Here is a 15,446-nt window from a genome sequence, read left to right on the forward strand (position 1 = left end):
CCTGGGCCAGGGTAGGCACAGGTTACTCTGCAGCCCCCTTGGGTTTCAGGGATAGCAAGTTGGTGACACGGTGACAGCATAGCTCTCTGCCTTCCACCGCCATCTCACTTTCCCCCATCAATGCTAGCACTGTCCTCTTTCCAGCTGTCATGGAAACTGGGCCACACCGTCCAGATGCCCCCTTCAGGATAGACGCATTTATTATTACCCCAGCCGCAGGGAAGGTTGTTGACTGACAGCTCTCAGCCACCAGCCCTCACAGGGAACTGCCTTGGCTGACACCCCTTTCCTGGGCCCGCTCCCCACAGACAGAATTACTGGCCAACATGGGGGCACAAAGCCCTGCCCCCTTGCCCCAACTCGGGCTGACTCTGAAGGCCAGCCCAGCCTCAGAGCTCCACAGGGGGTTGGCTGAGACCGTGCCACTGCCGGGCCTCACCCCTGCCTCCTGCTTGCCTCCCTTGGCCCACAAATGTTAAAGCTAAGCACAGGCCCTAAGACTCCACCTGCCTACTATTCCCTCCCAGGGAACCCAACCTGCAAAGGCCTCTCCAACCGTCTTTTCCGCCCCCTCACTTTAGAAGTCTCCTAGCATCAAAGGCCACCAGGTACTTACCTAAGATCCCTCCCAATCTAGCCCCAGGTCTGTGCAGGCTTTTATCCCGAGCTGGGGGTTGAGGTGGGCACTAGCTCATCACCTGTGGGCTTGCAGTGACGTTTTCCCACCTTCCCAAAGGCGAGAAGTGAATGAGCAGGGCAGCCTGGGGGAGACCGAGACAGATTTTAATCAGGAAACCTCGGGTGAGGACACATGACAGCTGGTGGCACAATCTCAGTGGAATCCCAGGCCCCTCGGACCCTCCTGCTCCAGAGGAGGGACTCAGCTGCCCCAACCTTTCTCAGAAGACAGGCGGCCCACGCAGTCCAGGGAGGATGCTGACGGTGGAGAACGTGTTGCTGGAGTCTCACAACACATCCCAGATGCTTCTTGGGAGCAAGGCTACATCGGGCCCTGAGGGTTTTCCGTCCCCGCCAGGGGTCCTGAAGGAGTCGGCAGCCTCACTGGCCCCCAGAGCCGCCCTGCGAGCTCCCAGGGCCTCTGGCAGAGCCTTCTCTGTCTGGCGTCTCCCGGGCACAGCCCTGCAACGGAGGCCTGCTTACACCGTGGACTCCTCCTGTGAGGGCCCCATGGTGGGCTCCTGGGGGCCAGGGCTGGCCGTGGCTGCAAGGGCTGCAGAGAGTCTGGAGGTGGCTGGAGAGAGTCTGCGAGGCCTGAGGATGGTGACGGGGGCCTCTGAGGGGCTGGGGCCCATCGTGGAAAGGGCTGAGGCTCTACGCCGGATGGTGGCAGGCAGAGAAGGCTGTCTGGATGCTGTGTGGGCCCCGGAGGCCGAGGACGAGGGCTCTGGAGTAACAGGAGGTGGCCCGGGAGCCCCGGGAGAGGCCGGAGGTAGAGAGGAGGCTCCTGGAGGGATTGAAGGCCCTGGTGAGGGCCGAGGGGGCTGGGAGGCCCCGGGCTCCCCTGGGAACATGCCCCCTGGCCCCAAAGGGGGTGAGGGTAAGGCCTGGGCTCCTGAGGGGCTCACGGGTATAGTCTGCATGTCAGACAGGTTCGTTCTCAGGAGGAGCTGGAGGAGCTGCAGCGCTGGCCTCCGAGGCAACACCGCTGGGGGCCCCGGGCAGGAGCTGCAGTTGGGCAGGGCCTTGGGGTCTCCACGGGGGGTCCGGGCCACTTTGCTGAGCTCAACGTCTCCACGAGGGGAGAGACCCCGGCTTTCTTCCAGGGAATCTAGAGAGGGGGCGGGGCAAGAAGATGCACAATGGTTCTCCCCTACGACTGAGGCAGGTCTGAGATGAGCTGCACCGAGAACAGTGCCCCAGCTCTGGCCCTTAAGGGTCCCTGTGCACCGGCCGTTGGGGTTGGGGGATCCCGCCGGCTCCTGCCTCCAGGAAAGGGAAGACCCAAGAGGAACCATGAGCAGAGAGGGACAGTTCACCAGGGCACTGGCTGTGTGACCTTGTGTGAGGCACGTAACTCCCCTGGGCCTCCATTTCCCCATCTGTAAAATGGGCATCACAATAACAGTGATGACCACATAGGCCACGCAATGAGGACTGAATGAAATGGAGCCTGAGAGGTCTCAGCCTAAACCCAAATGTAAACTCTGGACTTTGGGTGACAATCACGTGTCAGAGTAGGTTCATTGATTGTAGCAAATGTACCATCTGGTGGGGGATGTTGACAGCAGGGGGCGCTGTGCGTGGGGCGGGGGCAGGGGGATTCGGGGAGCTATCCGTACCTTCTGCTCGATTTTGCTGTGAACCTAAAAATGCTTTAAAAAAAAAAAAGTCTATTGAAAAAATTTGTTTTTAAGTCTCAGCCTGGAGGCCGGCGCATCATAAGGGCTTAATCCACGGCGGGAGAACAAGGGAAGGAAGGAAGAATATTGGAGAAAGGTATGATCAGGGAGGAGACGGAGGCTGGTAAACACATTACAAACTGGAATGATTACATTTTAAAAATCATCAAAAGATAACCTATAACTTTTTAAAAAATTGTGAATCACCCTGCTGTACACCTGAAAGTTATATAATATTGTACATCAAATATACCTCAATTGAAATATATATATAAACCATCAAAAGGATAATCACAAAAACCACTTTACCAAAAACCACTGAATTGTGTACTTTGAGCGTGTGACTTACAGGGTGGGTGGATTATATCTCAAGAAAGCTGTTCTTTTTTTTCTTTTAATTATCAAAAGGAAACAATTCACCTCGCATTTCAGTAAAAAGCATTTCTTCTTAAAACAAGTTCGCACATGGTGAACGCAGCTGAGGCAGGTGCCCCAGGAGAAGGAGGTGGGCTCTGCATCTCATCTCTTTGGGCCTCAGTTTCCCCATCAGGAGGCAGGAGAGCAGAATGGAAACGAGCATGGGGTGAGGAATCAGAGGGACCTGGTCCTGAGTCCGATGACACTACCACCTAGAACGTGGCCTTAAAGACAGAAACTTGGGAATTCCCTGGCGGCCCAGTGGTTAGGAATTGGCACTTCCACTGCATGGGGCCCGGGTTCCATCCCTGGTTGGGGAACTAAGATCCCATAAGCTGTGCGGCACGGCCAAAAAAATTTTTTAAATAAATAAATTCTTTTTAAAAAGACAGAAACTTAACTTCTCTGAGCCTCCATTTCCCCATCTGCAAAATGGAGACAATAAGAGCACCCATGCATAAACATTCCTGGGGCATTTAAATGAGACAATACAGGTAAAAGGCTCCATACACTGCCTGGCACCTTAGCTAACGATTAGTCTCTAGAAAGCAGGGGAATACTATCCATCAGCTTGCAGAGGGTTTTGTGCTGGTTAAGGTCGAATCTATAATCACTCCACAGTTCCCAACATAATGACTGTACGGGCTCAGGATGTTTCCAGCCCCAGCAGTCCTGACAGCCTCTCTCCACCCACAGAACTGAAGAGCTGCCCTAAATACAGGATGTCCTCTTCAAAAGGTCAAAGGAGTTAAAGAGGTATTTTATACAAGAGGAAATTCAGGCCACAAATCCGTGGAAAAATTCACTGTCTTCCTGGAAGTTTAAAAAATGTACAATAGCCACCGGTAAGGTACTTTATGGACATGTTAACCTGGAAAAATTAAATTCAAAACGCACAGTGTAGAGTTGGTGGCCATATGGGGCACCAGCTACGTCTCTGTAAGTTTCCCCTTTCTCTAGGACCCCATCTGGTAACCCGCTGTCATTCGCTAGGAGTCACCAAACCACTCCCGACACCCTGTGACCTAGTTACTGCACCTATTAACCACAGGGTCTGAATGCAACTCACAAAATTTGAAAACAAAAGTTGTCTGACCAAAGATTTTTCACAGTGGGTCCACTATGGATGGAAAAAAAAAAAAAAAGAAGAGGAAAAAAGAAACCACCTAAATGTCAACCAAAAAGGGAAGGGGTAAGCAAACCATAATATTTGGGAGCTTTTTTAAATGACCAGCTGTGGGCTACATCAATATTTTGAAACTGTGTGTTACAGTAGGTTGTCCATGTCCTGTTTATACCTCTGCAAAAAGATCCACATGAACAAACACTCACGATGGAGAAAGACAAACAGATGTGAATCATTTTCAGGAGTCAATGTAGCAGAGTAGCTAAAAGCATTGACTCTGGGCTCAAATCCTGGTTCTACTGCCAACCAGCTGTGTGACCTTGAGCACCTCACTTCACCTCTCTGTGCCTCAGTTTCCCCACCTGGAAAATGGGGATGCTAACAGTATCTATCACAAAGAGTTGCTGTGAAAATGAAATAAAACATATGAAAACAAACAGATGGCCAACGGGGACACGAAAAGATGCTCAACATCACTAATCATCACGGAAATGCAAATCAAAACCACAATGAGATACCACCTCACAGCCGTCAGAATGGCTATCATCACAAAGACAAGACACAGCAACTGTTGGTAAGGAAGTAGAGAAAAGGGAACCCTTGTGCACTGTTGGTGGGAATGTAAACTGGTGCAGCCACGGTGGAAAACAGTATGGAGGTTTCTCAAAAAACTAAAAATAGAACTACCATATGATCCAGCAATTCCACTACAGGGTATATATCCAAAAAAAAATGAAAATACTAATTCCAAAAGATATATGCACCCCAAGGTTCATTGCAGCATTATTTACGACAGCCATGACATGGGGAAAACCTAAGTGTCGATCGACAGATGAAGATGGATAAACATGCGGTGTGTGTATATATATGCAATGGAATGTTATCCAACCACAAAAAAGAATGAAACCTTACCGTTTGCGATAACGTGGATGGACCTAGAGGGTATTATGCTAAGTGAATAAATCAGAGGAAGATAAGTACCATATGATCTCACTTATATGTGGAATCGTTTTTTTTTAAAAAAAAAAAAAACTGAGCACACAGATATTGAGAACAGATTGGTGGTTGCCAGAGGTGGGAGGAGAGGGGTGGGCAAAATGGCTGAAGGGTCAAAAGGCACAAATTTTCAGTTACAGAATAAATAAGTCATTGGGATATAATGTACAGCATGGTGACTACTGTTAATGATACTGTATTGAAATACTATACCTGAAAGTTGCTAAGAGATTAGATCATAGAAGTTCTCATCACAGGAAAAAAATATTTTGTAACTATGTGGGGTGACAGATGTTAACTAGACTTACTGTGGTGATCATTTTGCAATATATACAAGTTTGAATCTTTATGTTGTACACCTGAAACCAATATAATGTTACATGTCAATTACACCACAATTAATGGATACTCAATACATATTAGCAATTATTCTTCTGCAAAGTTGATTCAGTTCCTAAATTCTAATTTTTAAAAAAGGAAGAAAGCAGAGGGAGAGATTCAGAAAGGAGGAAATGAAGAAGAAAAAGGAACAGTAAACAGACTCGTCAGACGGCACGGCGCATCGTGGCATAGCACTGACGAAGGTCAGCAAGCCCAGGCTTGGGCCTGGGCGCACCACGTGCTGGCTGTGTGACCTTGAGCAGGCCACGTGCCCTCTCTGAGCCTGGGTTTCTCACATCCAGCCCTGTACAAGTGCTGTGTTTCTGGGCAGAAAAGCAAAGTGGGAAAGGACGGTGGTGAGGCTCCAGGATGCAGAGGCCGCTTACCTGGACAGAAGGAGCAGCAGTCCCTGGGGGGCGTGAAGGGGTCCGAGCAGGCCTGCTGGCAGGGCATCTTCTCGCAGCTCACCTCTCCCAGCTGGGGAAGCAGAAGGAGACACGTGAGGAAGCCCGGAGCATCTCACCCCTCCCCAGCAGCGCCCTCAAGGACATATTACACCAGCAGTTGGACCCACGGAAAGATGTGGGGCAGAAGCTGCAGGGCCTGACCCTCACCTGAACAACAGGTGAAGCCAAACACAGTGGGGCTGCCTTAAGGAAACAACAAAGGTAGAGGACAGCATCAAATCCGAAGGTATCCCCGCAGGTAACTGAAGTTGAAGAATGGCAGGTGGAAGACGGGCGTACACTGGCTAAGGGGCTCCAAGTTTCACAAAGGGACAAAAGGCCAGAAGCAGCCCCTGGGTCGACAGGTCCAGGGTCCCCAGGCCCAGCTCACCTGGCATATGCACTGGGTACAGGGCTCATCGTCCAAGGTGAACACCTGGCCATTCCCCACCTTCCTCCCCTCGTAGTTGCAGTCTGCAGGGGCAGAGGAGACAGGGGCCGTGAGAGCCAAGGCCCACTCAGGAGCCTTGCACGAGGGGTGGCTGGTCCCACTCACCTCGGCACACTGGACAGCACTCCCCGTCAGGGTGGAAAGGGTAGGAGCAGGTGATGGGGCAGTCCACGGGCGAGCAGGCCACCGAACCCAGCTGCAGGACACAGAAAACACTGAAGGCCCTTTGTTCTGGGGGGCGGATGGGTCACTCGTGAAGGACACATCACATAGCCGCTGAGTGCCCATCGGAGCCATCAAGGTCAGGTGAGAGGTCCATGGTGAGGTAACAGACTGAGTTAGAGTCTGTCCTCCCACTAGAACGCAAGCCCCCCAGGCCCAGCCTTGTCCTCAGAGCTCAACTGTCAACAGCTACCTGTCAAACAAATCCATGAACTTCCCAGGAAAGCTGAGCACCAAAAACTTAGGGGGAAGGACCCAGAAGCCAAAGCTCCCCAAAGCACATGGCTGTGAACGAACAGGGCCACCCAGAGGCCAGAGATGTTCACCCCAAGCTGCTCGATCTTTCTGCAGACCCATCCCTTTTCACCCACCGCCAGCAAAGAAGCCCCCTAGGCATGAAACACTTCTAGCATGACAAGCAATAAGGACTTATTTTTTCCATTTTCCAAATACTAAATGATATTCCTGTCATTTAGACTGAGAGGCAGTATGGCTTAGGGGTAAAAGTGTGCCGTCTGAGGCAGACTCAGGATACTAGAATTGATTCTTGGCACTTCACTTGACTAGTTGCGGGGTCTCTGCGCCCGGCTGTCTCACCTAGCAGCTGGGGATGGAGGTACCCACCTCATAGGATTCCCCGTGAATTAACAGGTCCTGCTGAGATCAGGGACTGGCACATGGCAGGGGCTCGAGAACGTGAGCATATTAAAGATTCTGTACAGAGTCCTGGGTTTGTGTTCCTCACCTCCACTCTCAGGGAGAATCCCTGGGCCATATTTTATACCGTAAGGCCCCCAAGACCCTCCCTGGTCACCCAGAAGCAGAGGACTTTTGCCAGGCAGGGTTCAAAGTATTTCTCTGGCCCTGGGTAAAGAATCACCCCGGGGCAGGGCTGAAGGAAGCCGGCTTTCACCATGATCCAGAAGTGACCATTCTCTTGGAGGTCTCTGGATTTTGCCTGCAGGGTTCAGGAGCTGGTGGCTATTTCTGGGGAGTTTCCGCAGACAGGGGTCAGGTCTGGGTGGTCGTACCAGGCAGATGCAGCTCAGACACGGGTCCAGCACGGACGGGAAGGTCTGGTTATTGTAGAAGATTCTACCTGTGTAGGTGCAGCCTGCCAGAGAGAGCATGTGCTGAGGGCCAGCCAGGGGATGGCTGGCCTTTGCCAGGAAGAAAGTCCAAGGTGTTTCTAGGCAGCAAAGGTCAGGCGAATGGCCTCTCTAGACACTTGCCCGGGGGGCTGGGGAAGGGACAGAACATATGTCTGGATTGGGCACTGACTTTTTTCTCGCTGGATTCAGCAAAGGGATCATAGTGTCTTCACTTCGAGGTTCTCCCCCAGGGAAGGGAGCCGTTCCTCCTACCCCCTCACTTGGCAGGATCAGGATGAGGGACCCGGAGACTCAACCCGGGTGCCAAGCACCACGGCCATCCTCTCTGCTCCTCTCCACTCAGTCGAATCCCAAACCCCTCCTTCCAGGAGGCTCCCCTACAGCTCCGCTCTCTGCTTCCCGAAGCCCACAGAGGCCCCATCTGAGTGCTGCCACCTCGATGATATTTATCACATACTGGTACGTATAAAAGCAGGTGATGGTGGGCTTCCCTGGTGGAGCAGTGGTTAAGAATCCGCCTGCCAATGCAGGGGGCACAGGTTCAAGACCTGGTCCAGGAAGATCCCACATGCCGCGGAGCAACTAAGCCCGTGTGCCACGACTACTGAGCCTGCACTCTAGAGCCCGCGAGCCACAACTACTGAGCCCACATGCCACAACTACTGAAGCCCACGCACCTAGAGCCCATGCTCTACAACAAGAGAAGCCACCGCAATGAGAAGCCTGCGCACTGCAGTGAAGAGTGGCCCCCGCTCGCTGCAACTAGAGGAAGACCGCACACAGCAGCAAGGACCCAGTGCAGCTAAAATTAAAAAATAAATAAATAAATGTATTAAAAAAAAAAAAAAAAAAGCAGGTGATGGGAGAGTAGAGAAACATTTTATAAGAAAAAATATACAGGGAATTCCCTGGCAGTCCAGTGGTTAGGACTCCACACTTTCACTGCCAAGGGTGCGGGTTCCATCCCTAGTCAGGGAGCTAAGATCCCCCAAGCCGTGTGTCTCGGCCAAAAAAGAAGAAAAAAGATAATAACATACAACTATGATATGCTATATATCTATGACATGATAGATATATAGATATAGATGTATGTTACAGATATGCTATAGAGATAGACGTTATATCACAAAAAGAGACTAGGAAGATAAAACCATGAAGTTAACAGTGATAATGGGTCCTTTTTAATTTTTTTCTTTGCTTTCTGTATTTTCTAAATGTTCTATAATAAAATATCACTCTTGAAATAATGGAAAAGGTGAAAATTACTATTAAAACATAAAGGATCACTTTAATTTCCTCTCCCTGTTCTCTAATTGTCTCACAGGTATGTTCCTTTATCACCCCACCTAGGCTGCAAGCTCTGCATATCTTCATATCTGCTTCCAGCACCCAGACAGGGCCTCCCTTGAGCAAACTGCTTTCCGTCCCTGAGCCTCAGTTTCCTCATCTCTAAAACGGGGTTGCCCCATGGGGTTGTCGCGAGGATAAGCAGAGATGAAGCATGTGTGGTGCTTTGCACAGAGAAGCCTGATACAGGGTGACCCCAGATGTGGGGGCCAGGGGTGCTATGCCATCCCCGGCCCCCCAGGCAGGACCTTACCTGCCGAACAGTCAGGGCAGCACTGCCCGGGGATCCGAATCGGGTGAGGGCAGGAGTCCACACAGTCTGTCCTCTTGCAGCTCACTGAACCATCTGCCTGAAGGGAGGAAGAACTTCACCAAGACCCCACCTGCCATGCCAGTCCCCACCTCCCCACCCCACAGGCCCCCAAAAGAAAGGACGGTGCTGCAAACTGGCCGGAGCCTGCCCTAAGAGGTGCCATGATGCAGCTGGGAAGTGGCAGGGGTCCCCCCAAAGAGGACTGGCTACTTGGGAAAGGGGGTGTGAGCCTTCCAGAAAAAAGCCTTCCCATATCCCAGAGCTGGGGTTTTGGTCTCCTCGGCTTCCCGTCCCTTCCCCGCAGCAGCCAAGGCTGCACCACAACCTCATCCAAACTCTTCTCAGAGTTTCCCTGAAACCCTGGCTCACCCCAAATCTATGGAGTCCAATAAAATCCTATTTTTATAGAAAGCCTATTCCACCGGAAATGTCTTTCAGAAGATGAAAGCGCATATACAGTTTCTCTTTTTTTTTTTTTTGTAAGAAGCTGAAGTTTTGTGTTATTTTCTTGTAATATGAGTGCCCTAGATCAGTCCTGAAGGAGAAAAAAGGCAGCGGATGTACTCTGCTCCGCACTCTAATTCCAATGAAAACGTTTCCAAGTTTCTAAGGGTCTAAGGCTTTTTAACAAATGGTGCATCGAAGGGACTTGAAGGTCGCGCTTCTCACGCGCTCTTGTGCACGCAAGTCACCAGGGGATCACAATGCAGGTTCTGCGTCCGAGCCCTGGGCAGCCCTTCAGGTTCTACCTAGGCTCCCCTGGTGATGCCAATGAGGTTCCAGTGCAGGAACCTCATTCTGAGAAATAAAGCTCTAAGCTCAAGCGACTAAAAACTCTCTTAAAGTAGAAAGGAAAGCCAACCGTACTTAAACATGAGCTAAAACGATCACGTTTCTTGGTAAATAGCTGTGCTTGCACGTCTGTCAATCTGACTCTCAAAACTCAGGCACCCTCACCCACTTCTGATGAGGTGAGGTCACGTGACTCACATTAATGGAGGAAGCCTCGCAACTTCACAGAAAAGGCCTTAACTACTAGGCCTCGGGCTGCCCAGCTCCCTCTGTTACCCGTGCCCCGCGAAAACCTGCTCCTGGGAATCCTGTTTCCGGCTCCTTAGGCCAGCAGCTCCCCGCACACGCACAGTGGGTCACACAGCACTCTTACGACAGACAGACTGCCAAGCTCTGTCATCCTGAAAATCTACCGAGGACAGAAGAACCTGGATCCCAGCCCCTTCTGTAAAAACGGGATGTGATAGCATGCAAGCGAGGCTGGGACAGGCCTGAGGTGGCCCCGCTTCTGCAGGGGCAGGGGTGCCCGGCCCGGGACGCGGAAGGGCGGGGGAAGCAGCTGAAGGCGCGCAGGTTGTCATTCACCTGGCAGATGCATAACTCACAGGGGTCACCGGGAGACCAGATCTGTCCGACCGGAAACTCAACCCCGTTGTCGTCCAGAGAGCAGCCTGGCCAGGGGACAGCGGGGGAGAAAGGACGAGTGGGCAGAAGTGCCGAGGAGGGTCCTGAATGCCCGCGGGACCTACAGCGCCACCCAGCAAGGACAGACAGACACCTCTGCTCACTCACACTGAGTCCACGCAGCCACCCACTGGGCCCAGAGCTGCCTGCGGCTGCCGCCTGGCTCCCTCAGGTAGTGAATTTCCCTGCCTAACAAGAGCCTGGTACACACAGGCACGCTCACACAAACGTCCACGTCCACACAAGCACAGCCATTCACACACACAGAAACCATTCCCACACAGACACACGCACACAGATACAACAGACACACAACAGAAACACACGGACACACTCAAAAACACACACACAGACACGTGTACACAAACTCACACACAGATGTCACTCACATACAAACTTAAAACACACCAACAGACACACACACAGACACAACACACATAGAGACCACTCACGCACACACACACAGAGTCTCAGCGGGTGAAGCTCAGCCTCCCCCAGCTCGGGCATCCAGGCCTGGTGCTGGGTGCAGCCTGGGATGCAGGGCTAAGCGGCCTCACCTGTCGTGGGTGCGGGTTCCCTGCAGGTGAAGCAGCACTGCCCAGGGCCCAGCCACCACTCCTCGCGGGGGCAATCCAGTTCTGGACATGGCGTGAAGGAACATTCCACCTCCCCGTTCTGGAAGAGAGCCAGGGGGCACAAACCAGTGAGGGCCAAAGAGGAGGCTGGCAGGCTGCCATCACCCCCCTAAAAGTGACAGATCTCGGGCTTCCCTGGTGGCGCAGTGGTTGAGAGTCCGCCGGCCGATGCAGGGCACACGGGTTCGTGCCCCGGTCCGGGAAGATCCCACATGCCGCGGAGCGGCTGGGCCCGTGAGCCATGGCCGCTGAGCCTGCGCGTCCGGAGCCTGTGCTCCGCAACGGGAGAGGCCGCAACAGTGAGAGGCCCGCGTACAGCAAAAAAAAAAAAAAAAAAAGTGACAGATTTCCAGGGAGCAAGAGTGGAAGGAACGGTGAGTCCTTCCCTGGGGGCTGGGGTGAGGCTGGGAGAGGGTCCCAGGAATACGGTGGCTGCGTGGCTGCTGGGTCCCCGGCTGCCCTAGCTTAAGCCTCCAGAATCTCTTCCTCTCACCTCTGCAACAGCTTTCTGCTCTCGCTGCAGTCCACTGTCACCTGCAGCCAGAGAACTTTCTCAGGCACCAGTCCGATCACAACACTCCACCACTTCAAACCCTGGGCAGCTCGCCAAGTCCAAACCCTCTGCCTGGCTGGCAAAGCCCTTCGTGACTGAGACTGACGCACAGGTTGCCGCCGCCCCCTCGCAGACCCCTTCCCCTAAGCACGGCCCCTTGGCTGATGAGGGTCACGTCCTCCAGGTGCCTGGATGGTTCGTTCACCCCCACTCCCCGGGGAGCAAGGAAGTACCTACAACCACCTGATGCTGGGGGCAGAAGAGCCCAGCTCCCTGGCCTCTGGACACACCCACCTCTGCGGTGCAACTCACACTGCAGAGCTCCCCATGGCATCAGCCCGAGACCCCTCTTCTCGTGGCCCCTCCCCCTGCCTGACCTGCTTCCCCAGCCAGTCTCTCCTGAGAGCACTCCTTCAGAAAACCACTTACACGAGAAGCCCACCCCAGGCCCTGTTCTTGGAACTCAGCCCAAACAGGATCCCCGCCTCAGCCGCATTTCCAGTCCCTCTCGCGGTCTGGGCTCCAGCCGGAATGCACACCCCAGGCCTTAGAACATGCCCTGCTCTCTCCCGCCTCCCGCCTTCTGTTCACGCAGTGCCTTCTGCCGGGAACATCTGTCTCAGCTCCTCACCGGGTTGTCCTAGTTATCCTTCAGGTCTCAGCTTAGCATCCCTCCCTCCAATTAGGCTTCCCTGAAGCCCACAATCTGGTTAAGAGCCCCGCTCCCCTGTCCATTGCCCACCTAGCTGTGGGCCCCTGACAGAGGGGGCTGGGGCTGTCTTGTGCTCAACTGTGTCCCCAGCACCCAGCATTGTCCCAGGCACACAGTAGGTGCTCTATAAATAGCAATGCTGAAGGACGAACTTCAAGGAGACTGTGGGAAGGCCTTGGTGAATGCTAAGGCCCCTTTAGTCTCTTTCTCGCCTCAGTTTCCCTTTTGCTGCATGGCAGCTCCTTTTCTCCTGGTCAAGGCATCCTGAGAGTGTCGTGTGCCCTGCCCCTCCCCAGCACCCACCCACTCAGCCCCCTACCTGGCAGACACAGGTGGTACACTCATCACCACCACCACTGAACACAGCCCCGTCTGCATACCACTGGCCATGGAAATAGCATCTCACTGCGGAGGAGAAAGGAAGAGGCAGCTCAAGGTCTTTGGGCAGCTAAAGAAAAGGGGGAGCAAATGGGTGGGGGGGTCTCTGGGAAGAAAACACACCCCCACAATACTCCACGGCACACCCACACCCAACAGCCCAATCGCTGCTCCCCTCCAAACCCTCACCTAAAGGTACACCAGTAGTTAAAAACTGACAGAGAGGGACTTCTCTGGCCGTCCAGTGGTTAAGACTCTGAGCTCCCAATGCAGGAGGAACGGGTTCAATCCCTGCTCAGGGAACTAAGATCCCACATGCCTAACGGTGCGGCCAAAAAAAAAAAGAAAAAGAGAAAAAAAAAAAAACTGACAGAGAATGAACCACATGCAAAATAAGGTCCTTAACCAAGAAGGATGGGAAGCCCAGAATAACTAAAGAGTAAGAGAAAAGAAGAAATGAAAAATGATGGCCCCAGACACCTACGGGAAGGTCTGGGAAAGCTGCCAGCCCCTGGAGGCAGGGAGGATTCAGTGAGAGCCTCTCATCTGAAGATTCCCCCATCCCTGCTGGCAAAAACAACCTTAAAAACCTGCCGGGGGCTTCCCTGGTGGCGCACTGGTTGAGAGTCCACCTGCCGATGCAGGGGACACGGGTTCGTGCCCCGGTCCGGGAGGATCCCACATGCCGCGGAGCAGCTGGGCCCGTGAGCCATGGCCGCTGAGCCTGCGCGTCCGGAGCCTGTGCTCCGCAACGGGAGAGGCCACAGCAGCGAGAGGCCCGCGTACCGCAAAAAAAAAAAAAAAACCTGCCGGGGCCCACCTAACTTTAATCAGAGAGCACTGGGTTCAAATCCCAGCCACACAACTCACTACGGGCAAGATACTTAAACTCTCCTAAGCCTCAGTTTTCTCATCTGTAGAATGGGATTAACAATTCCTACCTCACAGGGAGTATATTGCCTGTTCAAAAAATGTTTTAACTAAAACTAGTATAACATTCGGGACTTCCCTGGTGGTCCAGTGGTTAAGACTCTGCGCTTCCAATGCATGGGCGCAGGTTCGATCCCTGGTCGGGGAACTAAGATCTCACATGCCGTGCAGCGTGGCAAAAATAAATAAATAAATAAAATTAAAATAGCATTCAAAAGTCAGGGAAAAATAGTATTTATAGAACACTAGCTTTGAAATCAGATAAGCTTGAGTTCAAGCTCTGCTCCTTTACTCACTGGTGTGTGTCTTTGGCAGTGATGACCTCTCTGAGCCTCAGTTTCCTCATCTATAAAATGGGGCTATGATAGTACTCCCTCAGGGCTGCACCACACAGATTCAGTGAGATCAGGACTGGCAAGGGCCCCACAGAACAACGGCCCAGAGCCAGCAGTGACGGCCGTGAGGTCATCTCAGGAAAGAGAACCACATTTTAACAAAAGACTAACTCATTAGTGGGGCAGGGGAGACACCCTCCCAGTCTCGGGACAGAGCCACGCCAAGGGTGGACCCAAATCCCTTCCTGTCTGTGTTAAAAGGCACCAACCCTGCAGGGGGCAGGCTGGGCTGTGAGCCCAATCTAGCACCCAAACCACTATGCACACAGTAGGTGCTCAATTAAAACGGGCACTTTGAAATGCTTCATTTGATCTGAGTTTTCTAAAGCAGAAATCAACCTCCTTCCTCTCTCCTCCACTCACCACCCCCCCAAAAAAAAACATACTCGAAAGGAACACCGCTCCACCCCCGTCATTTTTTACGAAAAAGCTAAATTCACCCTGTGCGCTCCCCACAAAGAGTCCCTTACCTGGCACACAAGTACAGCAATCCGACTTCAGGGAGGCCTACAGGGGCCGGGAGGACACTCGGGGGGAGATGCAGGACACATTTCCAGCCTGAGGAGGTGAGAGGTGGTGCAGGTGGGGGAGGGTAGACCGTCAGGACCGTCAGGCCCAACAGAACCAGCTTGTTCCCTATTTCACACCACCCTCAGGATTCCTGTCCCACATGAAAAGCCTCCTAAAGGAAGCTATCCTGGGACTTCCCTGGTGTCCAGTGGTTAAGACTCCACACTCCCAATGCAGGGGGCCCCAGTTCGATCCCTGGTCAGGGCTATATCCCGCATGCCACAACGAAGATCCCGCATGGCACAAGTAAGACCCGGCGCAGCCAAATAAATAAATAAATAAATATTTTTTTTAAAAAAATAAAAGGGAAGCCATTCAAGACCTTTAAATGCCACCATGGTCACACAAGGATACGGTGCTGGGGCCCAGTACCTGGGTGTATTATGGTGTAGTTTTCCAACATCCCCTTTCCAAGACGAGGGGCAGACCAGAGAGGCAGAGGCACGCTGCCTTCCTCATGAAAATGGAACGAGCCTAGCCTCCCATGGCACTGCCCCCCATGGCATTGCCCCCACCATGGCATTCCCTCCCATGGCAGACAGAAGCTCCGGAAGGATGCTGAGAAGTGGAGAACGGAGGTTCCTCCACCAGAGGCACCTTCCCGTGCATCTGAGTTTTGAACCAAG

At 52.7% G+C, this 15,446-nt stretch overlaps 1 protein-coding gene across 1 annotated transcript in view; it reads right to left on the bottom strand.

Annotated features, from left to right (window-relative positions):
• Positions 1-1,157: 1,157 nt before the first annotated feature.
• Positions 1,158-15,446, bottom strand: part of VWCE (von Willebrand factor C and EGF domains) — a 29,827-nt gene continuing 15,538 nt past the window's right edge. The window contains 10 exon segments of the mRNA XM_032639671.1: positions 1,158-1,789; positions 5,667-5,757; positions 6,118-6,200; positions 6,283-6,373; positions 7,431-7,513; positions 9,112-9,208; positions 10,549-10,634; positions 11,205-11,322; positions 12,867-12,952; positions 14,721-14,808. Coding sequence (XP_032495562.1) covers positions 1,158-1,789; positions 5,667-5,757; positions 6,118-6,200; positions 6,283-6,373; positions 7,431-7,513; positions 9,112-9,208; positions 10,549-10,634; positions 11,205-11,322; positions 12,867-12,952; positions 14,721-14,808 — 1,455 coding nt within the window.

Source organism: Phocoena sinus, chromosome 8 (genome assembly GCF_008692025.1).
Source record: "Phocoena sinus isolate mPhoSin1 chromosome 8, mPhoSin1.pri, whole genome shotgun sequence".
Taxonomy (NCBI): domain Eukaryota; kingdom Metazoa; phylum Chordata; class Mammalia; order Artiodactyla; family Phocoenidae; genus Phocoena; species Phocoena sinus.